The following is a 27,625-nucleotide window of genomic DNA, read 5'->3' as shown; positions in this document are numbered from 1 at the left end:
ACATGACTGGCCATGGTAAATTGACCCTAGTGTCGGGGGGATTAGCAGGGTGAATGTATGGGGTTACGGGAATAGGACCTGGGTAGGATAGTGATTGGTGCAGACTCGATGGGCCAAATGGCCCTCTTCTGCACTGTAGGGATTCTATGGTTCTAATAGGACATGGCATCAGGGAATGACAATTAGACGCAAAGGGGTGAGAGTTATAGAGGGAGATGGTTTAATCTCAACATTCCAACCCCGCAGCAACCAATTCTTACTTGATTCCACTTTGCACCACACGGTTCTTGCATGATCGCCAACAGGCACAGGCCTGATTGCACTCGAAGATCAGAGGCGGCTCGATCTTGTTGAATTCTTGCAAAAGACGCCCATCCTGTCCCGTTAAAAAAGGGGGAAAATGGTTAACATTGAGGTTCTCTTGGCTCTAACCTTGTCATTATTTCACAAGTTGCTCTGTGCTGTAACCATCGCAGTGACTCCTGTCTGCGGGCCAGAAAGCAACTTGGAATGGTCACAGCACAGGAGGCTGTTCAGCCCTCTGAATACCTGCCAGCTCGCTGCTACCCCACCCCACTCTTTCCCTGCTGCCCAGCATCTTGTTCCCTTCTGAATCTTATTCAATTCCCTTCTGTCTCCACCACTCAGCACAAACCAACCACCGCGTAAAGTTCCTTTTTCGCATGTTACACTGCTTCTTTTGCTAATAACCATAAATCTGGATTCTCTCGCTCTCCATCCTTAATAAGATCATTAAGGAATAAGATGCTATTTGGCCCCTTGAGCTTGCTCGACCATTTAATAAGATCATGGCTGATCTGACTCCACTTGCTGCCTAACCCTCCCCCATAACCGCGGCCCCCTTGTCTAAAATCTGTCTCAGTTTTGAATATCCTCAATCGACCAGCCTTGCAACAAACTATCAAACAATCCTTACATCAAAGGCCAACTTTGCATTTGCCTTCCCAATTACTTGCAGTATCTGCATGCTAGCATTTTGTGATTTACATATTAGGACTCTCCTATCTCTGTGTTTCGCAGCATTCCGCACTCTCTCTCCATTTAAACCATATTCTGCTTTTCTAGTCTTCCAAAGTGAACAATCTCACACTTCCCACATTATAGTCTATCTGCCCACTCACTGTCTACATCCCATTGCAGAATCCTTGAATCCACCTCACAACCTGTGGGATCCTCTGTATGGTTTGCACAGTTAAAAGGCTTCATTTTAAGGTATTTCTGTTGAATGTAACCAATTGTGCTTTGAGTTAATTTAAGCTAATTTGGCCACATCAACTTGTATTCTGGATCCAGCCTAGAAATTTAGCTGCATTCTATGAAAATACAACGTAAGATAAACAAGGTTGCTCATAAGGTAAACAGAAGCTTTCACAGGGCCACAGAAGCAAGTTGTTGATGCAGCTGGAGACTGTTTGCATCCAGCTTAATAACACAAGGTATGTATTCAGTTATACTGTAGACACAGGTCGATGTTTAGTTAGTTTAATCCAGGCTACGTTTTGAATTGTTCGATCTCAGTATTGCTTTTGGCTACCCTCTCTCTCTCAAGTAATTCTTATTTCGCTTTCTGTAAAATGCTTATAAAAGATGCTTAAATAAAGGAGTATTTACTTCAAACCAATCATGCTCCAGTTTACTCTGAAGAAAACAGACCCTACATCCCTCCTATCTTTGTATCACCTGCAAATTTTGCCACAATAGTCAGAACCTCCAAGTCATCCATATGGACCCTAAATAGTTGAGGCCTCAGTACAGATACTGTGCCATTCCACTTGCTACTTTCCTAACCTGAAAATGAGGTACTCATCCCCACTCTGTCCTTCCCACTAGTTAGCCAATCCTCTACACATGCTAATATATCACCCCTAACAAGTTCTTATCTTGAGTGGGAAACATTTTATGTGGCAATTTACTGAATGCTTTTTGGAAATCCAAATATACTACATCTACGGGTTCCCCTTCATCAACCCTGCTGGTTACATCCACAAAGAATGTATTTGTCAACCTCGATTTCCCTTTCACAAAGCATGCTGATTCTGCCTGTTTACTTCATAACGGATTCTGGTATTTTCCAAATGATAAATGTTTGGCTAAATGTCCTATAGATTGCTCCTCCCTCCTTTCTTGAACAGAGGTGCAATTTTTCAACCTTCTGGGGTCTTTCCAAAATCTAGGGAACTTTGGAAAATTACAACCAATGCAACCACTATCTCTGCGAGCACTTCCTTTCGGACCCCAGGATTCAAGTCAAGCCAAGTCAGCCTCTGGTCCCATTAGTTTTCCTGGTACTTTTTCTCTCGTGATCCTGACCATTTTAAGGTCAACCTCACATTGATTTCCTACCATTTTTTGCTTGCTTTTAGTGTCTTTCACTGTGAGGAGAGATACGATTACTTGATCAAAGCCTCTGCTATTTCCTTGTTTCCCATTACTACTTCTCCAGTCTCACTCTGTAAGGGACCACTGCTCACAACTGTTACTTTTTGTATACTTGCAGAAGTTTTTACTGTCTGATTTTATATCTTTTGCTAGTTTACTTTCAAACTCCAATTTCTCCATTATTTTTTAGGTCATCCTTTTCTGGTTTCCCTACTATTAATCTTTCCAGCTTTGTACTTCTTTTCTTGCAATCTGATACCACTCTGATTGTCCTTAGTTAGTCACAGCACATCCTTCTTGTAGAGCTTTGCTTTCTTAATAGAATATATCCTTTTCAAGAATCGTGAAATATTTAATTGTTGCGACTGCTTCTGTACTGTCTTAACTTTTAACTTATTCACCCAGTCCACTTCAGTATACTCTGACTTCATACCCATTGTAATTACCCTTATTTCAATTTAGATACTAGTTTCAGGCCCACATTTCTCATGTTCAGACTTACTCAAAGGATCCTTTGCAATGAAATCCTTTTTTAAATCTGTCTCACTACACATTACCAGACTTAAAACAGCCTGGACCCTGATTGTTTCCAGACACATTATTCTCAGAAAAGTGTCCCTAACTCACTCTATGAACTTATCCTCTCAGCTACCTTTGATTTGTCCAATTCATAAGAAGTTTAAAATCAACCACAATTATTTTCAGTACTTTTCACATAAACCCACTCTGTCCTATAGTGTAATCTAGTGTCAGGAGGTTGACCTATAAAATACTCCCACCAACGACTTCTTTCTTTAACCATTTCTTATCTTCACCCAAACTGTTTCTACATCTTGATCCTTCAAACCATTCTTGTACAGGTTTGTTAACCTGAAAATGAGAACCATTTCTCACCACCGTACTGAACTCATCCTTTATTAACAGAGCTACCCCCCACCTCCTTTTATTTTCTTTCCGTTCTTTCGAAAAACTGAACAAACCTGAATATTCAGGAACCTCTCTGTAATGGTTATTATATCATGTTCATTTATTTCTCTTGTGCTATCAATTCATCGATCTTGTTACAAACACTGTGTGCACTCAGAAAAAGAGCCTTTATTTCTATCCTTTTAACATTTCTCCCTACTATTGACCGTATTTGCTGGTGTGTTCTTACATTTGTAGCTCGGTCACTTCTGCCACACTCTGGTTATCATTTTCAGGATAACAAACCTGGACAATTGCCTCGCCCTTCCTGTTTAACTATCCAAACTTCCCTTCACATGATCTTACTGAAACATAAAATCCTGAGGGAACTTGACAGGGTGGATGCTGGGAGGTTGTTTCCTCCTCAAGGAGAAATCCAGAACTAGGGAACACAGTTTAAAAATGGGAAGGTCTTCCATTTGAGACTGAGATGAGGACAATTTGTCTCTCTGAGCGACGATAATCTGTGCAGTTCCTTCCCCAGTGTGCAGTAAAGCCGCTGGGTCATGGAGCTTACTTAAGGTTGGAGTTAGTTTCTTAATCGTCAAGGGAGCCAAAGATTGTGCAGTGGGCGGACAGGAAAGTGGGTTGAGGCCGCAGTCAGATTAGCCGTGATCTTATCGAATAGTTGAGCAGGCTCAAGGAGTTGAATAGCCTACTCCTGTTCCTAATTCTTGAATCCCAAATGCCTTCCTAACTAATTTCTCAACCTGCTCCGCCACTTATAACAATTTGTGCGCATACAACCCGCCCGCCCCTCTGCTCTTGCACCCCCTTTAGAACAGCACCTTTAATTTTACACTACCTCCCTCTTTTTCTACCAAAATGTATCTGTTCACAATTGAGGCGGCACGCTGACACAGTGGTCAGCACTGCTGCCTCACAGCGCCAGGGACATGGGTTCGATTCCCGGCTTGGGTCACTGTCTACGTGGAGTTTGCATATTTTCCCTGTGTCTGCATGGGTTTCCTTCAGGAATTCCAGTTTCATCCCACAGTCCAAAAGATGTGCGGGTTAGGTGGATTGGCCATACTAAATTGCCCCTTAGTGTCAGGGAGATTCACTAAGGTAAATGCATGGGGTTATGGGGATAGGACCTGGATGGGATCGTGGTTGATGTCAAATGGCCTCCTTCTGCTCTGTAGGAATTTATGATTCATTTCTCTGCATTCAATTCAATCTTCCCCGACCATCATCTTGTCAATGTTCTCTTGAAGTCTATCCCTCGCTTTCCAGGCAGCACTGCGGTTAACACTGTTGCCTCACAGCTCCAGGGACCTGGGTTCAATTCCGGCCAAGGGTGACTGTGTGGAGTTTGTATGTTTTCCCCGTGTCTGCATGGGTTTCCTCTGGGTTCCTCCCACAGTCACAAAGATTTGCAGGTTAGCTGGATTGGCCATGCTAAAATTGCCCCAAGATGTATAAATTAGGGGGATTAGCCATGGCAAATGTCTGGGGTGCATGGATAGGGTGGGGGAAAGGAGCTGGATGACAGACTCTGTCAGAGAGTTGGTGCAGGCTCGATGGGCCAAATGGCCTCTTCTCTGCTGCGGGGATTCTATAATTCTCACAGCCATTCCCAAGTTTTGTGTCGGTTTTTTATCTAGGATACAGGTGTGAATTTAGCGAGACATGTCAGACAGAGAACACTTACCTTGTCATACCAGCAGCGAATACTGAGCTGTCCACAGAGACAGTTGCTGGAGGAACAGTCGTCCAAGCAGGTACAATGCTGCAGAAGAACCACAACACAGGTGAAAGAAACAATAAAGACCTACAACTTTGATGCCACGTGGGCGAGAAAAATAGAAATCTGAAAGCAAAACTAAAAACACTGCAAATACATAGCAGGAGAACTGGAGCGTGAAGAGGAAGATCAGTTCCAACATCCCCGAAATATCACTCAACACTCAGCCCAGATAGATTGGAGAGGCTGGGACTGTTCTCCTTAAAGGGGCTGCACAGTGGTTGGCACTGCTGCCTCACAGCACCAGGGACCTGGGTATGATTCCGACCTTGGACGACTGTCTGTGTGGAGTTTGTTTATTTATTAGTGTCACAAGTAGGCTTACATTAACACTGCAATGAAATTACTGTGAAAATCTCTCAGTAGCCACACTCCGGCACCTGTTTGGGTACACTGAGGGAGAATTTAGCATGGCCAATACACCTAAACAACACGTCTTTCGAACTGTGGGACGAAACCGGAGCACCCTGAGGAAACCCACACAGACACAGGGAGACCGCGCAGACTCCGCACAGACAGTAACCCCAGCCAGAAATCGTACCTGGGTCCCTGCCGCTATGAGGCAGTAGCGCTAACCACTGTGCCACACGTTCTCCCCATGTCTGCGTGTGTTTCCTCCGGGTGCTCAGGTTTCCTCCCACACTCCAATGATGTGAGAGTTAAGTTGTATTGGCCCCTCAGTGCCAGGGGCATTAGCAGGGTAAATATGTGGGGCTGCAAGGATAGGGCCTGGCTGGGGTTGTTGTCAGTGCAGGCTTGATGGGCCGAACGGCCTCCTTCTGCCCTTAAGCCAAAAGGAGATTGAGATAGAAATGTTTAAAATCATGAGGGGTTTTGACAGGGTAGATAAATAACGGGAAACTGTTCCCAGTGACAGGAAGGTTGTTAACCAGAGGGGACAGATTCAAGATGACTGGCAAAAAAGAGATGGAGAAGAGGAAAATTATTTTTCGCACACCGCAGCCTGAAAATACAGCGACAGCAGATTTAATAATTTTCAAATGGGGAAGGAATATCTTAGGAGGGAGTGCAGAGCTGATATACCAGAACGCTAACTCCAGGTTTTAGACCAAGAAGGGTGTTTGAACAAATGCGGATATTTAGAGGGTTAAGAGGTAATTTGATCAAAGTTTTCAAGACAGTGGGAGGAACAGATAGAGCAGACAGAGAGAGAGAGAGAGAGAGAGAGAGAGTATTTTCAATAGTTTGAGGGAAGTCTGGGATGGGGGAAGGGGAGAATAGCCTGAAAATTAGACGTGAGAGAGACACGGATAGAACGGATCATCTTTTTTCCCAAGTAAGAAATGTCAATTACTAGGGGATACAGGTTTAAGGTAAAAGGGGGGGAGTTTAAAGGAGATGTGAGAGGCAGGTTTTTTTTTTAACCGGAGTGGGGTAAGTGCCTGGAGTACGTGACAGCAGAGGTAGTGGAAGCAAATACAATAGAGATATTTAAGGGGCGTTTTGACAAATAACAATAGGAATAGAGGGTTATGGTCCCCAGAAGGGTAGAGGTTTTAGTTCAGTCGGACAGCATGGTCAGTGCAGCCTTGGAGGGCCAAAAGGCCTGTTCCTGTGCTGTAATTTTCTTTGTTCAGATATAATAACAACACTTAAGCAGCATCTTAAGACACGTGAATAGGTAGGGAATCAGGGAAGGGGGGGATACGGACAGCGTAGAGGCAAAAGGTGTTTCACTTAGAAAGATGCAATGTGTCAGCGCGGGCTCGCTGGCCTGAAGGCCCTGATCCTGTGCTGTACTGTTCTTTGAAATGAGGAAATCCTTCTAGGGTAGTGCAGAAGGTTGGAACTTTCTTCCACAAATGGCAACTGATGCGAGATCGATTAGTTTTAAAACTAATTTCGATTGATTTTTTGTTAGCCAAAGGGGATATGGGGCAAATGTGGAGGGCAGGGTGTTTGAGACAAAGGACCCCACCCCAACTGGCAATGTGGGTGGTGCTTGAAAGGGACTTGGCACGGGTTAGGATTCAGTCAGCAGTTGGGTGAGCTGAGGTTTACGGACGGAACTGGGTTTGAGACGAAGGATCCCTCCCCAGGTTTAATGCATGCAGGTACCTGGAGGTGTGTGATGTTTCTGTCGATGTTCATCGTGGATGTCTCACAATTCTCAGAGATGTATTTGTAATCCTCCGGGGAAGTTTCTGCATCCACTGCATTCACGCACGGTATCGGGACATTTTCGTAACCTCTGGCAATGTCCCTGAGAAACAGAGTGTCCCAGATACGAGTCAGTTCACGCTCTCGCAGACGCCATCAATAGAAACCTGGCCAAGATGTATGCTTCCCTCACTTTGTAAACCATAACGCACCCCCTCCACCCGGTATTTGTCACAGTGCTGTTGGGGGTAACTCACCATGTGCAAGTTGGCTGCTGTGTTAACAACATCATAAAATTTGCTGCTTTTCAAAACATAAAGCACTTGATTAGCTTTGGGAACATCTGGAGGTCAGGAAAGGTTCCGTAGAAGCACACCCGTTTCCTTCTGCACTTCCAAGAGACCGGGCAAAGAGGGCTGGGGAAGAAGAGAGGGAGAGGGAAGGGGTGGAGATAGAGGGGAAAGGAGGAGAAGGTGGAGAGAGGAAGGGGGCAGACGGGGGCAGACAGGAGGAAGGGAAGAAAGGGGGAGGGTGAGAAGGGGGAGGGTGAGAAGGGGGAGGATGAAAAAAGGGGAGAGGGGGAGAAAGGGGGGAGTGGGAGAAAGCCTCTTATGCTTTGTCTCTGACCAGATTAGTGATTTCTGATCAGAAACCACTGCTCAATCTCTGGGGCCTTCGCTGCGCCTGTCTTTTCACCATTTAAATAATATTCCAATCTGCTGTGATTGAGTTCATTCACTTCCTCCTTCAGTCTCTCATTGTGATTTTAATCTCCCATGTTTGCTCATTAAAATGCTAATCTCTGTGTTTGAGACAACAGACCATCCAATCACAGCTACAGGGGTGGGGCGTTGACATTTTGATCGAGGGTTTGTCTGGCTTGTGCTCTGCGGCTGCTCACAATGGGATCAGTTGCAAGACCAGTTTGGGCAGTTTCAATCCGGCTCCAATGGGCGTGGCGGCAGAGATACAGTGAGAACAGTAAGCCTCACACACCAACCTCCCAGGGGCCGCTTTTCAGAATGACAATACCATAAATATCAGCGCCTCAGGTGGAAATGTGTGACTTCAGGAAGGCGACATGGGGGCAGCACAGTGGCTAGTGTCAGGGACCTGGGCTCAATTCCTGGCTTGGGTCGCTGTCTGTGTGGACTTTGCACATTTTCCCCATGTCTGCGTGGGTTTCCTCCGGCTTGGGTTTCCTCCCACACTCCAAAGATGTGCTGGTTAGGTGCGCTGGCCCTGCTAAATTCTCCCTCAGTGTACCTGAACAGGCGCCGGAGGGTGGCCACTAGGGCATTTTCACAACAACTTCATTGCAGTGTTAATGTAAGCCTACTTGTGACGAATAAATGAAGTTAACAGATCCCACTCGAGATCCCAACACAAAACTTTGGCTGATACTCTCGCTGCAGTAACGAGGGAGTGCTGCATTGTCTTTCAGGTGGGACATTAAGCCTGGGTCATGCTTGCCCTCTCAGGTGGGAGTAAAAGTTCCCACGGCACTACTTTGAAGAAGGGCAGAGGCGTTATCCCCGGCTGCCTACGGGAGTGTGTAGAGATTAACTACTGGGTTTCCTGCATGACAACAGCAAACTACATTTTATTGATTGGAAAGTGCTTTGACACACTCTGAGGTTCTGATATAAATCAAATATCTTTCTTTCTTAGCTTGCGCAATATTAGATAAGGAATGGGAGTGAATGAATTGTCAAGACTAGGTCATTTCTTTCCTTCATTCATGCGCTGTGGTGTTCGCTGACTGGACCAGCATTTGTTGCTCATCCCTAATTGCCCTTGAACTGGGTAGTTTGCCAGGCTAGTATAGAGGGCAGTTAAGTATCAACCACATTGCTGTGGCTCTGGAGTTACATGTAGGCCAGACCAGGTAAGGATGGCAGGGTTCCTTCCCTAAAAGACATAAGTGATGGGTTTTTATAACAACTGATAATAAGACTATAAGACATAGGAGTAGAATTAGGCCACTCGACCCATCAAGTCTGCTCCACCATTCAATAATGGCGGATATTTTTCTCATCCCTATTCTCCTGCCTTTTTCCCATAACCCCTGATCCCCTTATTAATCAAGAACCTATCTATCTCTGTCGTGACACTCAATGACCTGGCCTCCATAGCCTTCTGCGGAAAACAGTTCCATCGATTCACCACTCTCTGGCTGAAGAAATTGCTCCTCATCTCTGTTTTAAAGGATCGTCCTTTTAGCCTGAGGTTGTGCCCTCTGGTTCTAGTTTTTCCTACTAGTAGAAACACCCTCTCCATGTCCACTCTATCCAGGCCTCGCAATATCCTGTAAGTTTCAAATAAGATCCCTCCTCATCCTTCTAAACAGACTTAGAGTCCTCAACCGTTCCTCATACGACAAGCTCTTCATTCCAGGGATCATTCTTGTGAACATTCTCTGGATCCTTCCCAGCACACCCTTCCTTAGGTATGGGACTCAAAACTGCTCACAATAATCCAAATGGGGTCTGACCAGAGCCTTACACAGTCTCAGAAGTACATCCCTACTCTTGTATTCTAGCCCTCCCGACATAATGGTTTCATGGCAATCAGCAGGTTCTTAATCCAGGATAATTACAAGCTTGGAATATGAAGGATGTTTGGAATGCAAATCTTTACAGGTACAGACAGTGCCAGTGGTGGGAGGGATAATCATAGCTTAAAGAGGTGTGATTTGTCTCAAGCCAGGGCAGTTAGTAGGATTTGCAAACCCTCTGGGCTTGTATGTCGATAAAACATACCGTACATCAGGCAGAAGGAAAGGAGGGTACAGATTATAGAGTTTACAGTCATAACTAGGGTGTAGAGATATACCATAGTCATAGAGTTGTAGATAAAGTGTTTATCATGGCTAATCCACCTACCCTACACACCTTGAGACACTAAGGGACAATTTAGCATGGCTAATCAGCCTAACCTCAACATTTTTTTGACTGTGGGAGGAAACTGGAGCATCCGGAGTAAACCATGGGTTTATCTGTCTTCTCTAACCAGAGGGAATGGTTTCTCTCCATCTAACTTACAACCCTCTGGGTTTTCAAAATAAACTTGCTGGACTTTAACCTGGTGTTGTGAGACTTCTTACCGTGAATCAAGGCTTTAATAAGGTCCAGAGCTGAACAATCCTGGCGGAACCCAGACTGAGCACCAGGGAACAGGTTATGAAGACAGGCGTCAACAGATTCTTGCATACCAAGAGAATCAATGGGTAGGGGCAGGAACATTGTGCTTTTCCTGTGAATATCCAAGACCTGAAGCTTTAGTACAGAAACATGCCCACCTGCTGACGATCTTCTCTGTCCGAACTGCTCGGTTCATGATGCCTTGCTTCAGCCGTTTGTTGAGCTGGAGAGCGAACCAGACCTGGGAGTTCATGACACAGCAATCCAGTGGGCTGTCCCCCTCACGATTCTTCACCTCGATGTCTGCTCCACGGGACAGGAACAGTCTGCAAAAACCACAACTCAGTCAGTGAGCGACTCCCATCACCTTCATGCCCAGCATTCCCCTGACTCAGGAGAGGAGGAGGCCATTCAGCCCCTCGAGCCTACTCCAACATTCAATTAGATCAGGGCTCACATCTGTGTTCACCCCATTTATCTGTTTTGGCTTTGCATCTTGTGATTTACCTTTGCCTAACAAAAAAAAAATCAATCTCAGTTGTGAAATTTTTATACGACACCCCCCAACAGTTTGAGCAACGGAGTTCCAGCTTTCTGCTGCCCTAAGTGTGAGGTCGTGCTCCCTGACATCACCCCTACTGCAGCTTTGAATTTTATGGTTAAATGCTTGTCTGTATTCTCTAACCAAAAGGAACAGTTTCTATCTACCTTACAAAATCCTTTAATCATTTTAAACACCTCACGGCACGGTGGTACAGTGGTTAACACTGCTGCCTCAGCTCCAGGGACCCAGGTTCAATTCTGGATGATTGTTTGGAGATTGCATGTTCTCTGGATGCTCCGGTTTCCTCCCACAGTCAAAAGATGTGTAGGTTAGGTTGATTAGCCACGCTAAATTGTCCCTTAGTGTCTCAAGGTGTGTAGGGTAGGCAGATTAGCCATGATAAACAGCCTAACTACGACTCAATGACTATGGTATATATCTACACCCGAGTTATGACTGTAACTCTACATTCTGCACCCTCTCCTTTCCTTCTGCCCAATGTACTCTGTGTACGGTATGCTTTGTTGATATAGCGCGCAAGAAACAATACTTTCCACTGTATCTCAATACATGTGACAACAATAAATTAATGTGTGGGGTCACAAGCATAGAGGAGGGCAGATAACTTGGGTAAGGTACTCTGTCAGAGAGTCGGTGCAGACTCAATTGGCCGAATGGCCTCCTTCTGCACTGTAGGGATTCTATGATAGGATTGTATGAACTTGACTTGGTTTATGAGCACATGCATGTCTGACTGCATATCTGGGTGTCATGCGTGCTTATATATATGTTTTTCAATATTCATTTATGGAATATAGGCATTGCTAGCTCACCCAATATTTATTGCCCATTCTTAATAGCCCGTGAGAAGCTGGTGGTGAGCTGCCTTCTTGATCTGCTGCTGTGCACATGGTGTAGCTACACCCACTGTGCTGTCAGGGAGGGAGTTCCAAGGTTTTAACCCGGTGTCAGTGAAGGAACGGTGATATATTTGCAAGTCAGGGTGTTGAGTGATTTGGAGGGGAACCTCCAGGTGGTGGTGTTCCCATCTGTCTGTTGCCGTTGTACTTCTAGGTGGCAGCGGTGGTGGATTTGGAAGGTTGTGTCCAAGGGGCCTTGATGAGTTCCTGCGCTGCATCTTGTAGATGGTACACACTGCTGCTGTGGGCTGCTGGTGAGGGATTGAATGTATGAGGTGGTGAATGGGGTGCCAATCAAGTGAGTTGCCTTGTCCTGAACGGTGTGGAGCTGAGTGAGTGCGGTTGGTGCTGCACTCATCCAGGCAAGTGCAGAGTAAAATTTGATTTATTATTGTCACATTATTGGGATAGAGTGAAAAGTATTTTTTCTTGTGCGTTATACAGATAAAACATACTGTTCATAGAATACATGGGAGAGAAGGAAAGGTGAGGATACAGAATACAATGTTACAGCCATAGCTACAGTGCAGAGAAAGATCAAGTTAACGTATGGTAGGTCCATTCAAAAGTCTGATGGCAGCAGGGAAGAAGCTGATCTTGAGTCGATTGGTCCATGATCTCAGGCTTTTGCATCTTTTGCCTTGCAGACTGTGGACAATCTTTGAGAATCAGGTGGTGAGGTAATTACCATAAAACTCCCAGCTTAGACCTACCCTTATAGCCACAGTATTTATAGGGTCAGTTTCTGTTAAGGCAGGGTGTGTGTGTACCTGTACGTAACATGAAGACATTAAATGCAGCCTCACCTGAATTGATGCAATAGGTGAATAACAATGCCCTCTGGTGGCAAAATGCAAAACTGCAGCAGTGCAATTTCTGATTCTTATCCCAATGTTGGCCTCTCTCCCGTCTCTTTCGAATGCCAAACAAATTTACAAAAACAAAATCCTCACTAGCACAAAACAGACTGGATGTGCCACCTTAAGCTGCTTGATTAGCATCCCATCCAACAGAATCGTTCATTTATACCTCAACATCAAGACAGCAACTTCCAAACTCATGACCACTACCATCTAAGAAGGACAAGGGCAGCAGACACCTGAGAACACCATTACCTGGACGTTCCCCTCCAAGTCACTCACCATCCTGACTTGGGAACATATTGGCCGTTCCTTCACTGTCATTGGGTCAAAATTTTGGAATAGCCTCTCTGATAGCACTATGGGTGATCCTACAGCTCAGGAACTGCAGCGGTTCAAAAAGGCAGCTCACCACTACCTTCTCAAGGGCAATTAGGAATGGGGAACAAATGATTGCCTAGCCAGCAATGGCCAAATCCCATAAAAGACTTGAAGAAAAAGTAGTTTTCTTGAGCCATTAAAAGGTCAAGTCAGCAATTGCCTTTGATAAATAGGTGAATAAGGATGAAAAACAATGCTATTTTTAAAAGGTTCCCTAATTTCTCCCTGGAAATATAATTTTTTAAATTTGATTTATTATTGTCATGTGTATTGGGATAGAGTGAAAAGTATTTTTTCTTGTGTGTTATACAGATAAAACATACTGTTCATAGAATATATGGAGAGAAGGAAAGGAAAGGGTGCAGAATACAGTGTTACAGCCATAGCTAGGGTGCAGAGAAAGATTAAGTTAATTATGGTAGGTCCATTCAGAAGTCTGATGGCAGCTGGGAAGAAGCTGTTCTTGAGTTGGTTGGTCCATGATCTCAGGCTTTTGTATCTTTCTCCCAGAAGAGAGAATGCCCGGGGTGCATGGGGACCTTGATGATGCTGGTTGCTTTGCCAAGGCAGTGGAAAGTGTAGACAGAGTCAGTGGATGGGAGGCTGGTTTGCGTGATGGATTGGGCTACATTCACGACTTTTTGTAGTTTCTTGCCGTCTTGGGCAGAGCAGGAGCCATACCTAGCTGTGATACAACCAGAAAGAATGCTTTCTATGGTGCATCTGTAAAAGTTGGTGAGAGTTGGTGATGAGCGAATGGAATTCTTTAAAAATTAATTTACAGGAGGTGGGCATTGCTGGCTAGGCCAGAATTTATTGCCCATCCCCAACCGCCGTAGAGAAAGTAGTGGTGAGCTGCCTTCTTGAAGCGCTGCAGTCCTGAGCTACAGTGTAGGTACACCCACAGCGCTGTTAAGACACAGGCCAGCAGAGTTTTGGATGGATTACAGCAAGAGGCTGGCCAGGAGTGTCATGTGAAACATACATTTCAAAGCAGGTGAATACATACATGACACAGTCGTAGAAGTTCTCACGAGCTGCGATGTGTAGTGGGGTGTCTCCGTGCATATTCACCGCGTGTAGATCGCATCTGGCGTTGAGAAGCACCTCGGCAATGTCAGACGAGCCGGCGAAAGCTGCCCAGTGTAAACAGATGTTCTCCTCCTGTCCGGGGAAAGGGGCAACATACTGCAGTTATACACACAGGGCAAAGGTCAGACTCAGGCAAGGGGGAAGGAGAACAGTTGTTTCAAGGAAGTTTAGTCATGGATTGCAAAAAAAACTTCACATGCACACAGCCAGTTTATCCATCCCTGATACTGAAATAGGGAGACAAAGACCCAAATTTTTTTTAAAAAATTACATATAGATAGGTGTGGCTTTGTGAAACGTATTTTGAAGTCATTAACTGCATCAGTATTCTCACAAAAACTTGATAAATTTGAGCAGCACTGTGGCACAATGGTTGGCACTGCTACCTCACGGCGCCAGGGACCCGGTTCGATTCCCGACTTGGGTCACTGTCTGTGTGGAGTTTGCATATTCTCCCTGTGTCTGCGTGGGTTTCCTCTAGGTGTTCCGGTTTCCTCCAACAAGCCAAAGATGTGTGGATTAGCCAAGCTAAATGCCCCTTACTGTCAAGAGGACTAACTAGGGTAAATGCATGGGGCTGTGGGGATAGCGCCTGGGTGGAATTGTGGTCAGTGCACTTGATGGGCTGAAGGGCCTCCTTCTGCACTGTAGGGATTCTATGATAAGGACACTTGGCGCTTTCGCACCCAAAGTTTCCACTTTTAAACCTCACGGGCCATTTGTGTATGCTCCACCTACATGTCCTTGATCAGCAGTTGAGTGTAGAGATGAAATGTTGCCTGATGAAATGTTGCCAACACACCCGGACACAGAGATCCAGCACATGGTTAGGGATTGTGTTTTTACCCAATACCGCAATCCTCTCACTGAGGAGATGTCTCCCCACTGCTAACTTCCCTAAAGTAGTGCATCAAAGGCTCACCCATGTGTGCACGTGTGTTTCCGCATGTGCGTGTTGGCATGGAACTTAGAATGCCGTCGCTGCACACCGATCGACCACAGTGCACCTGACAACAGCCTGCAGACTGACTGCTGCAGAAATCCTTGGAAATGGGATAGAATGCCAATTCTGTACCCCACTGCCCAACCCCTGTGCACTCACTGAGTCTTCAAATGGGTATAGATAGGTTAGGAGAGTGGGCCAAAATGTGCCAATGGGGGTTTAATGTAGATAAGTGTGAGGTCACGCATTTTGGTCAGAAAAATGGGAAGGTGACTTAACATCTAAATGGGGAGAGACTTCGGGGTGCAGAGGGATCTGGGTATCCCTGTTCAGGACTCACAGAAAACCAGCATGCTGATAATATCCAACAGATAATAAAGAAAGTGAATGGCATGTTGGCATTTTTAGCTAAAAGAACAGAATATAAAGGCAAGGAAATATTCTTGCGACTATACAAGGCATTGGTGAGGCCGCACCTGGAGAATTGTGCATAGTTTTGGTCCCCTTATTTGAGGAATGATGTAGTAGCATTGCAGGCAGTTCAGAGGAGATTCACTAGATTGATTCCAGAGAGACGGGATTTGTCACATGAAGAGAGATTGAACAGTTTAGGCCTATCCTCTCTGGGATTTACAGGAATGAGGGGAGATCTAATTGAGGTATATAAGATAAAGATATGGATAAAGTAGACAGGGAGTGGATGCTTCATCTTGTGGGGCACTCTAGGACAAGAGGTCACAGTCTTAGAATAAGAGGTAGCAAATTTAAAACACAGTTGAGGAGTAAGTTCTTCTCCCAAAGGGTTGTGAATCTGTGGAATTCGCTACCCTAATCTGCGGTGGATGCTGGGACAGTGAGTAAATTTGAGGAGTTAGACAGATTTTTAATTGGTTAGGGATTGAAGGGTTATGGAGAGAAGTCAGGAAAATGGAGATGAGGAGCAGATCAACCATAATCAAATGGCAGAGCGGATTCGATGGGTCGAATGGCCTAATTTTGCTCCTATATCTTATGAACAGCGAGGAAGATCAAGGCTATCTTGGGAGGCAATGACCGAGTGTATTATTGCTAGACTATCATAAAACGAGAAGCTCAGCTAAGGATCCAGGGGCCCAGGTTCGAATCCTGCCACGGCATCTGAAATTAAGGATCTACTGATGACCAAGAAACCATTGTTTTTTCCGACAATCAACAATCTAGTTTACTAATGTCCTTTAGGGAAATCTGCCATCCTTACCTGGTCTGGCCTACATGTGACTCTAGAGCCACAGCAATGTGGCTGACTTCCAACTGCCCTCTCAAGAGCAACTAAGATGGACAATAAATGCTGGCAGGCCAGCAACGCCCAATTCCCACGAATGCATAAAAAATTCTAAAACCAGCATCTCACCTGATTCCCTTGGTTTCACTGAAAGATTTGTGCAAAATTGAGCCCCAGGACTGCAAAGATGAGCATTGTAACCCACCTCTCACTTGACCTCGCCTATTAGCAATATCGTGGCTTTATTTTGAAGACTGTCTGTGGTTTTACAAGGCTTTGTGATGTTGTTGGAGCAACATGCTCCTATCGCCAACCCAAGAAGACATGGCTAGTCCTGTCCATTAAAGGGAAGGAGCAGGGCCCCTAACGGGACAAGTCCAGGCGAGATCATTCCTCAATAGAAAACAGGGTGAAAACTCAAAAGAGTAATCCCCGGCTCTGCCCCTGCATAGACACAAAAGCTTCAACCTGGTTCATGGTGGCTTCTGGTCCAGCTGGTTGAAAGGCAATGCTTCCGAAAACAGGGCAAGTAATTTAGCTTGCTACTTGGGGCAGACTCAACTGGTACTGGGGTTACAAAGAGGGTCCAGAGGAAGGAAGCTACTGGTTCTGTGGAAGGTTCGTGTGAAGGAATTGGGAGCAAAGTAGGGAAATTCAGCCCTCTGAGTTTGCTCTGCCATTCATTGAATCATAGAATCCTTACAGTGCAGGAGGAGGCCATTCGGTCCATCAAGTCTGCACTGACCACAATCCCACCCAGACCCTATTTCTGTAACCCCACACATTTACCTTCCTAATCCCCCTGATACTAACACATGGCCAATCAACCTAGCCTAATGGTTGATCTTTCCCTGGTCTCCAATCCCCCCGTTCCCCATATCCCTTTAACCCGTTTTTTTAATCAAAAAGATATCTACCTCCTTCTTGAAACCATTTAATTATTCGAGATAGATCAGGGCTGATACTGCCGCAATGATCTCTCCCCCAGTAGGAACCCCTCACTCCCTGAAGATATCAATGACTCCAGCGATTTACTCACGTTGTCCTTCAAAGTGACGTTGGCCCCTCGACCCAGGAGCAGTTTGATAATTTCAATGTGTTTGTGTTCTGCTGCCCAAATAACCGGAGTCCAACCACCACTGTCCTATACAGAGAGAAAGAGAGAGACACAAGGCAAAACCACATGAAGTAACTGCAGTTAGAAATCAAAAACCATTGTGGAGGAGGATCGGACTTACAAATCTACAAAGTGTAACTTACATTTAAACTGTAGGAACTGTTCTGATCATAGAATCCCTACAGTACAGAAGGCCATTTGGCCCATTGAGTCTGTACCGACCACAACCCTACCCAGGCCCTATTCCCGCATCCCCACACATTTACCTTGCTAATCCCCCTGACACTAAGGGGCAATTAGTATGGCCAATCCACCTAACCCGCAAATCTTTGGACTGTGGGAGGAAACCGGAGCACCCAGAGGAAACCCACAGAGACAGAGGGAGAATGTGCAAACTGCGCACAGACAGTGATCCGAGGCTGCAATTGAACTCAGAACCCTGTGCTGTGAGGCAGCAGTGCTACCCACTGTGCCGCCCTCTGATTGTGCCAGGCAAAAGGTGGGGAATTATAGGCCGGTTAGTTTAACGTCTGTGGTAGGTAAAATGTTAGAATCTGTCATTAAGGAGGAAATTGCGAGGCATCTTGAAGGGAATTGCTTGATAGAGCAGACGCAGCACGGTTTCATTAAAGGGAAGTCGTGTCTGACAAATTTACTGGAGTTCTATGAGGATGTGTCTAGGGCGGTGGATAGAGGAGAGCCGGTGGATGTGGTCTTTCTAGATTTTCAGAAGGCGTTTGACAAAGTGCCTCACAAGAGGTTATTGCAGAAGGTCGAGGGACATGGAGTTGGGGGTAGGGTGTTAGCGTGGATAGAGGATTGGTTGTCAAATAGGAGGCAGAGAGTGGGGGTCAACGGGTGCTATTCGGATTGGCGGATGGTGACTAGTGGAGTGCCCCAGGGGTCGGTGCTGGGGCCTCAGCTTTTTACCATTTATATAGATGATCTGGAGGAGGGAACCGAGTGTAGAGTGTCGAAATTTGCTGATGACACCAAGATTGGGGGAACGGCAAATTGTGCAGAGGGTGTGGAGAGTCTGCAGAAGGATCTAGATAGGCTGGGCGAATGGGCCAGGAAATGGCAAATGGAACTTAATGTTGGCAAGTGTGAGGTGGTCCACTTTGGTAGGAAGAATGGTAGGAAGGACTATTACTTACGGGGCGAAAAACTGCAGCAGGCAACGGTGCAGAGGGACCTCGGGGTCCTTGTGCATGAGTCGCAAAAACCCAGCTTGCAGGTGCAGCAGGTGGTCAGGAAGGCGAATGGGATGCTGGCCTTCATAGTGAAGGGGATTGAATATAAAAGTAGGGAGGTCTTACTGCAGCTGTATAGGGCATTGGTGAGGCTGCAACTGGAGTACTGTGTGCATTTTTGGGCGCCGCACCTGCGCAAAGATATTTTGGCCTTGGAGGGAGTGCAGAGGAGGTTTACTAGGCTGATACCGGAGTTGAGGGGGTCGAGCTATGAGGAGAGGCTGAATAAACTGGGCTTGTACTCGTTAGAGTTTAGAAGAATGAGAGGAGATCTCATTGAGACGTATAAGATGATGAATGGGATGGATAGGATAGAGGTGGAGAGACTCTTCCCGCTCAGAAAAGACAATAGGACTAGGGGGCACAGCCTCAAGATAAAAGGGGGGCGGTTTAGAACGGAGTTGAGGAGGAACTTCTTCACTCAAAGGGTGGTGAATCTCTGGAATTCTCTGCCCATTGAAGTGGTGGAGGCTGCCTCGCTAAATATTTTTAAGACGCGGGTTGATGGGTTTTTGATAGGAGAGGGGATTAAGGGTTATGGGGAGAAGGCGGGAAAGTGGAACTGAGCAGCGACAGATCAGCCATGATCTTATTGAATGGCGGGGCAGGCTCGAAGGGCTGGATGGCCTACTCCTGCTCCTATTTCTTATGTTCTTATTCTATGGTTCCTGGCCGTACAATTGAAACAAATTTATCCCCAGCACTTTCCTATATTTAACAAACAAATTGGGCAGATTTACCACCAACTCTCTCCTATATTAGCAAAACCTTTGGGCAAAATTAAACCCCGAGCTCTGACCTTTAGTAACTGTAGAACTGGAATGATTTTACATTCAATCGTCACCTATCAGATTAACTCATCCACAAGAGTGAAGCCCATATTCCATCCCCTTCCCAAGCAAAAGCGCCACACCCATTTCTTAAAAACCGACGGCAAAGGAGCTTAACGCTATCCTCCTCTCCCCTGAATGCATTCTGCTGGGCTAACCTCTTGTATTATTCTATGCTGGGAATAGGCCCTATTGTCGGAGTACTGAACTCCGTGCACGCATAAGTCACTGGAAACTCTGGCTCGTTCACCTTTTGTCTAACACTGAGAATAAAAAAAACTGTTAATCATCACATTTCAACCCAGCGGCTAATTTGCTTTAGTGAATTTGGAGGTCTTGAATCAGAATTGCTAAGAATCATAGAATTCCTACAGCGCAGAAGGCGGCCATTTGGCCCATCGAGTCTGCATCAACCACAAGCTCACCCGGGCCCTATCCCCATGCATTTACCTTAGCTGATCCCACTGACACTAAGGGGCAATTCACCATGGCCAATTCACCTAACTCGCACAGCTTTGGCCTGTGGGAGGAAACTGGAGCATGCAGCAGAAACCCACGGCTGAACGTGCAGACTCTGCACAGACAGTGACCCAAGCCAAGAATCGAACCCGGGTCCCTGGCGCTGTGAGGCAGCAGTGCTAACCCCACGCCGCCCTAAATCTTCAAACTTGATTGTGTGCGTTTTTCATGGGGTATGGACTTCACTGGTTGGGACACAATTTCTTGCCCATCTCAATTGCCCTTGAGAAGGTGATGGTGAGCTGCCTTCTTGAACCACAGAGGTCTCTGTGGTTCAGATGCCATTAGGGGAGGGAGGGAGCTCTAGACTTTTGACCCAGTGAACCTCATGTGTGGCTTGGAGGGGAAACTTGCGGTGCTCCAATGAATCTGCTGCTGGCCCTGTCCTCCTCGTTCTTGGTGGCAGAGGTTGCTTGGACACATAACGTGCTGCATTGACTAGAACCTATATATATGGAAGCATCGTCTCACCTGCGTGTTCAAGTCCACTTGCCCGGTAGCCAGCAGGAACTGCACCATTTGGACACTCCCATTCTTGGCAGCGTGGTGCAAACACGAGGAAGCATCTAATTCCTAAGAAACAAAGAACAGCAGATCTCACTTCAGGGATGTCCCAGTGTGCCTGACAGCCAGCAAAATATCTAGGTCGCTGTTGCTGCTGTATGGGCAGTCAACGGGGGCACGGCGAGATATCACGCTCAGCAACAAGACAAATGACTGGCCGATCAGGAGTGGAAACTGCACTTTGAAGGCTCCAGAAACATAAAAACTAGAAGGAGTAGGCCATTTGGCCCTTCCTGTCTGCTCCACCATTCATTTTGACAATGGCTGATCATCAAATTCAATATCCTAAGCCCACCTTCCCCCATATCCCTTGATCCCTTTAGCCCCAAGAGCTATATTTAATTTCTGCTTGAAATCAGACAACGTTTTGGCCTCAACTACTTTCTGTAGTGGTGAATACCAGATATTCACCACTCTTGCAGGTGAAGAAATTTCTCCTCACCTCTCTCCTAAAAGGTTTACCCTTTATCCTCAAACGATGACCCCCCCCCCACCCCCCCCTCTAGTTCTGGGCTCTGCTCAATGGCTGTAAGTGCCAGCAGAACGAGGCAAGAGGTTTTCCTGAAGCTCTTACCCCAGCCAGCCAGCTCCGGCAGAAAGACACTGGTTTTCACATGCTCAGCGGGCAATCGCCAGACGTTCGCATTGTGATCTGGAGATCGACTGGAATATTGCTCCCAGCTCTGGCCAGCACACACCAGGAAAGAAGCGAAGGCTTTAGAAAAGTCTCAGGAGAACATTTCCAGGGACAAGAGACTTCAGTTCTCTGGCCGCGCGGATAAACTGGCGGAGATGTGGATGTTTACCGCAGTAAAGGGAGGGTCGACAGCAGCCGAAAGAGAAAATGCTGGAAAATCTCAGCAGGTCAGGCAGCACCTGTAAGGAGAGAAAAGAGCTGACGATTCGAATCCAGATGATCCTTTGTCAAAAGCTTTAGAGATGCTGCCAGACTCGCTGAGATTTTCTGGCGTTTTCTCTTTTGGTTTCAGATTCGAGCATCTGCAGTAATTTGCTTTTATACAGTTGAGAGGAGCTTTGATAGAGACATTACAAATCAGGAGGATACAGAAAAAGTTAAGGGGAGAAGTCGTTCTCACAGGTGGAAGGATCGAGAATCAAAGGGCAGAGAATTAAGGTAATTGGCAAAATAACACAAGGAAATTGTTTCCTGATCAGCAAGTGCTGAAGGATCTGGAATGCACTGCCTGGGAGGCAGGCTCAATACAGGCAATTCAACAGGGAACTGGATAAGCAGCAGAAAGGGAAAATATTTGCAGGGCTACGAGTAAAGGGGCAGCAGGATGGCACAGTGGTTAGCACTGCTGCCTCACAATGTCAGGGACTCGGGTTCAATTCCCTGCCGGGGTCACTGTCTATGTGGAGTTTGCACACTCTCCCCAAGTCTGCGTGGGTTTTCTCCCACACATAAGAACATAAGAAATAGGAGCAGGAGTAGGCCATCCAGCCCTTCGAGCCTGCCCCGCCATTCAATAAGATCATGGCTGATCTGTCGTGACTCAGTTCCACTTTCCCGCCCTCTCCCCATAACCCTTAATCCCCTCTCTTATCAAGAACCCATCAACCCGCGTCTTAAAAATATTTAGCGAGGCAGCCTCCACCACTTCAACGGGCAGAGAATTCCAGAGATTCACCACCCTTTGAGTGAAGAAGTTCCTCCTCAACTCCGTTCTAAACCGCCTCCCCTTTATCTTGAGGCTGTGCCCCCTAGTCCTACTGTCTTTTTTGAGCGGGAAGGGTCTCTCCACCTCTATCCTATCCATCCCATTCATCATCTTATATGTCTCAATGAGATCTCCCCTCATTCTTCTAAACTCTAACGAGTACAAGCCTAGTTTATTCAGCCTCTCCTCATAGCTCAACCCCCTCAACTCCGGTATCAGCCTAGTAAACCTCCTCTGCACTCCCTCCAAGGCCAAAATATCCTTGCGCAGGTGCGGCGCCCAAAACTGCACACAGTACTCCAGCTGCGGCCTCACCAATGCCCTATACAGCTGCAGCAAGACCTCCCTACTTTTATATTCAATCCCCCTCGCTATGAAGGCCAGCATCCCATTCGCCTTCCTGACCACCTGCTGCTCCTGCAAGCTGGGTTTTTGCGACTCATGCACAAGGACCCCGAGGTCCCTCTGCACCGTCGCCTGCTGCATCAAAGATGTTGTGTTAGATTGGTTGACCATGCTAAATTGCCCCTGGTTTCAGGGGATTAGCAGGGTGAATGTGAGGGGCTATGGGAATAGGGCCTTGGTGGAATTGTGGTTCGTACAGACTTGATGGGCTGAATAACTCCTTCTGCACAGTAGGTATTCAATGATTCTATAAAAGGCAAGGGAGGGACACTGGGTGAAACTGCTGATGCTAGCACGGACACGACGGGGCTGAATGGCCTCCTTTTATACCACAACCGTGCCATGATTCAATTCTATTTTTGACAACTGCAACAGGATGTTCATCACAAGACCCTTGCTGTAACTCCCAAAACACTAATGACAAATGCCATCTCTTATAAAACTGCCCTTCATCTAACGACTGTGCAAAAACTGGATTGTGGGGACATGGAAGGGGTTACAACACAAGCCTGTTGATCCCGAATGGTCACCCGCCGAACATTCTGCAAATCTTGATGGAGGGGAGGGGCGGTTGGAATCAAGGTCTAACCAGATGTCAAGTGGGCCAACTTTTTCAATACAACTTGGCGAGATCTACTTATTTCAGTTGGTTGACGGGATGTGGGCGCTACAGGTAAGGACAGCAATTATTGTCCACCTCTAATTGCCCTCAAGGTGATGGTGAAGCAGGAGGTTGCCCAGGTTAGCCCATTGCACTTGGGGTATGCTAACGTCTGCCACCATGATTTGCCTGTGCTAGGGTAGAGTAAAGGATCAGGATGGCCAATGAGTTAAACCAAGGCTTTACTTGATGTAGTTTTTCAAGACACCTTGGCCTTTTGGTTAAGATGAAGTGTTAGATCAAGGAAGGGATTGCAATGCCTCATCCTGTCAGCTTGAATCTTGTCCAGAACTAGCGGGGTCATAGTTTGAGGATAAGGAGTAAACCCTTTTAGAAATGAGGTGGGGAGAAATTTCTTCACCCAGAAAGTGGTGAATGAGTGGAATTCACTACCACAGAAAATAGTTGAGGCCAAAATGTTGTGTGATTTCAAGAAGAAATTAGCTATAGCTCTCAAGGCTAACAGGATCAAGGGATATGGGGGGAAGGGGGGGATCAGGACATTGAATTTGATGATCAGCCATGATCAAGATGAATGGTGGAGCAAACTCGAAGGGTCAAATGGCCCCCTCCTGCTTCTGGTTTCTTTGTTTGATTGAGCCCAAAATGGGAAGCAATGTCAGCTTGGATCTGGTTTGTCCCTCATGTTGGGATCAATTGAAATTGGCTTTTTTGATTAGAAAAAGTACCGAAAGGTATCAAAACAAAAGGTGATGGTGAGTCAACTTCTTGAACTGTTGCAAACCGTGCATGTGGCTTGGAGGGGAAATTGCACTAAAACAATGGAATCCAGAATCTGCTTGAAGACACATCCTCCCACTGCTTCCCTCAGCGGACAGTCACCTTGTGGAAGACACATGCCCCATGCTTAGCCAGCAATTTGACAACGTCGTAATGGTTGTTCATGATGGCCTCCATCAGCGGTGTTCTCTGGAGCTTGTCGCACACATCAACTGTGGCACCAGCCTGAGACAAAAGGAGAGAAAGAAGCCAGCATTACACATCCCTGCTTTAAAATTACTTGTTTCGTCATGATAACATAGAAAACCATGAATTACGTTCAGGCACACCGACCCATTGAATAAGTATTGTGGTTTTGAAAATGGACATACAAGCCGAAGACGCCTGAGAATATAAATTCAATCACTGGCTAAATGCTGGGGAGTGGGAAATCAGGAGTGAGACAAAGGAACCGCACCCTGTTTCCAGACAAGGTCACATCAAAAGCACCAAAATCATACTGAAACTGTCACTTCCTGTGGAGATAGTGGGAGCAAATTGTCATCTCAGCAGGAATGATATTCTATGAGCAATGTCCCAGACCAGTTTGTGGATTTGTGTCTTCCAGGAATATACAAAAACTGGAATAAAAGCCAGCTGTAAAGCTTGGTCAATGTCGACTAGTGTTGGGTGAGTTCATGCGCAACACAAGAGACAGGCAGACACCTGTAAGCTTCGCAGATACTCTCTGTCTCCGATTGTTGAACAGGTCAGGTCAGAGAGACCACAGTTGTAAAAGAGACAGCAGCTTCTCCGTCAAACTCAGAACAATGGAATCTTGAAACCAACTATTCGCCTGAAGTCTGCAGTGCTGGAATCACGAATCGCAAGATTCCACCATCTACTCATTGAATCATGGAATCCCTACAGTGCAGAAGGAGGCAGTTCGGCTCATCAAGTTGGCACTGACCACAATCCCACCCAGGCCCTATTCCTGCAACCCCACGTATTTACCCTGCTAATCCTTCTGACACTCGAGACAATTTAGCATGGCCAATTAACCTAAACTACATATCTTTTGGCTTTGGGAGGAAATCAGAACACCAGCAGAAAATCCATGCATACTCGGGAAGAATGGGCAAACTCCACACAGACAGTGGCCCGAGGCCAGAATTGAACCTGGGTCCCTGGCTCTGTGAGACAGCAGTGCTAATCACTGTGTCACCATGCCATCCCCTCTTCCCAGACAAGTCAAAGACTGATTGATGCAAAATGTAGGAAAGGGAAGCAGAGGAGAAAATGGACGGATGCAGTTGACCCCATGTGGAATATCTAAAGGCAGCACAGGATAGACAGAGGTGGAGATCCATGACAGTCAACCTTCCGGGAGGAAGTTGGCACCAACAAATGAACAAATCCATGAAGATGTCCATTTGAAGAGAACACAAGATTTTAACGAGGAGAAATTATTTCACTCAAAGGGTTGCAAATTCTTAGATTTCTCTATGCCAGAGGATTGTGGATCATTGAACTAGATCTAAAGCTGGGATAGACAGATCTTTGGTCTCTCAGGGAATCACAGGTTAAGGGAACCAGGCAGGAAAATGGAGTTGAGGTGAAAGGTCAGCAATGTCCTCTGTCTATTCCTCCTCGTTTCTTGAATTCTTGGATACTCGTGGAAAATATTTAACAATAAAATCAGCTAAGCCCAGTGCCCCTCAAGCAATAGCAGACAGCCATTGAGAACCAAGAGGAGTCAGCATCTAACGTGACTGGCCTAGGTTATAATGGAGTCCAAGCGCCAGCGATGGGCCACCCTCTAAACTCAGCTCCATCAGATCTCCTGAGCTGCTGCCCTCACCTCTGAGACACAATCCACTGGGAACTCTTACCTGCAGCAGGATGTGGCAGATCTCCAAGTAGCCTTTCTGGGCAGCTGCGTGTAGGGGCATGCGACGGCTCTGCTGGTCAGTTTGGAAATTAGGATCATGGTCATCGACTGGGAGGAGATAAAACAACAAAAGCAGGGAGAAATTTAAGGTGACCTGATGCAGCGTCGAACCAGCAAATCACCACCAGGTGAGATCCTACTCTCTCCCCGTTTTGGCACCCCCCCACTAACGTCCATCATTACAGGCCTCAGTTACGTAGGCCGAGCCTCACACACGCCCCAGGGATTCAAACCTGACAGTGGAGTATTTCATCTGATCAAACCAGGGCTGAGGGATGAAAAGGACAACCAGAAAGGTGAAAGGTAATCAAGTTTCAGCAGCTCTGGATGCTTGCGGGCTGTCAGTGCAGCAACCAGCATCTCGCCATTCCCGATCACCGAGTCTTTAACCTCCCACCCTCAGAAACACTCGGCCCCTCTCACTGCTGCCCAGATCTGTCCACCTTCTGGTGACAATGTAAGCTCTGCCGTGGGGTTATATCTCTCAGTAGAACGATTTCGGGCCAGATATTCATTTTGGAAGATGTTCTCTTCGAGCAGAGAAGGTTAGGACGTGATTTAATACAGGCTTTCAAAACCATGAAACATTTTGACAGATGAATTAAGAAGAAACTGTTTCCAGTGGCAAGATGGTCGGTCATCAGAGGGGCACAGATTTAAGATGATTAGGAGCATAACTGAGGCGAGATGAGGCAATTTTGTTTTTTTTAAGTGTAGGAAGTTGTGGTCCAAGCCTTCACCAACCATGCTGCACATCTGAACTAAAACCCACTTCCCTTCTGGGGACCATGTCCCTTCATTTTCATCCTATTCGTGTATTTATCCAAACGCTCTTTAAAAGTCACTACCATATCCGCTTCCACCACCTCCCCCAGCAGCGAGTTACAGGCACCTACCATCCTTTGTGTAAAAAATCTGCCTCGTACATCTCCTTTTTAACCTTGTCCCTCGCACCTTAAACCTATGTGCCTAGTAATTGAGTTTTCACCCTGGGAAACAGCTTCCGACTATCCACTCTGTGCATGCCCGACAATCTTGTAGGTCCCCCCTCAACCTCCATCGTTGCAATGAAAACAAACCAAGTTTCTCCAACCTCTTCTCATAGCTAATGCCCTCCGTGCTAGGCAACATCCTGGTAAATCTTTTCTGTGCCCTCTCCAAAGCCTCCACACCCTTCTGGCAGTGTGGCGACCAGAATTGAACACTATATTCCAAGTGCGGCCAAACTAAGATTCTACAAAGCTGCAAGATGACGTGCCAATTTTTAAACTCAATATTTCTGACAGAATATTGTACATTTCAATGAAATCTCCTCTCATTCTTCTAACTCCAGCAAATACAAGTGTAGTCAACCCAATCTTTCCTCTTATGACAAAGCTGCCATCCCAGGAATCGGTCTGCTGAACTGAGGGGGAAATATCCGTAGGGCCATGTTAAAAGGTCAGAGGAGTTAAACAAATAGGCAAGAAACAGACGGTGGGATAGTGGCACTGCCACTGGAGTGGTAATCCACATGCCTAGGCGAATATGCTCGGGGCATGGGTT

General features: G+C 46.3%; 1 protein-coding gene across 3 annotated transcripts in view; it reads right to left on the bottom strand.

Annotated features, from left to right (window-relative positions):
* The window catches only part of LOC145348192 (histone-lysine N-methyltransferase EHMT2-like), a 77,416-nt gene that overhangs the window by 5,301 nt on the left and 44,490 nt on the right, over positions 1-27,625 (bottom strand). For all 3 annotated transcript variants that reach the window (XM_080196386.1, XM_080196388.1, XM_080196387.1), the window contains 9 exons: positions 26,022-26,128; positions 24,253-24,375; positions 20,569-20,670; positions 17,418-17,522; positions 14,092-14,246; positions 10,536-10,703; positions 7,193-7,337; positions 5,021-5,098; positions 261-376 (listed from right to left, as the gene is read on the bottom strand). In XM_080196386.1, coding sequence (XP_080052512.1) covers positions 261-376; positions 5,021-5,098; positions 7,193-7,337; positions 10,536-10,703; positions 14,092-14,246; positions 17,418-17,522; positions 20,569-20,670; positions 24,253-24,375; positions 26,022-26,128 — 1,099 coding nt within the window. The remainder of the gene's footprint in view (positions 1-260; positions 377-5,020; positions 5,099-7,192; positions 7,338-10,535; positions 10,704-14,091; positions 14,247-17,417; positions 17,523-20,568; positions 20,671-24,252; positions 24,376-26,021; positions 26,129-27,625) is intronic.

The sequence above is a fragment of the Carcharhinus amblyrhynchos genome, chromosome 9, assembly GCF_965287045.1.
Source record: "Carcharhinus amblyrhynchos chromosome 9, sCarAmb.v2.hapA, whole genome shotgun sequence".
NCBI classification, from domain to species: Eukaryota; Metazoa; Chordata; class Chondrichthyes; order Carcharhiniformes; family Carcharhinidae; genus Carcharhinus; species Carcharhinus amblyrhynchos.
Note: the sequence above shows the minus strand (reverse complement) of the source record. Positions and strands in the feature narration are given on the sequence as shown.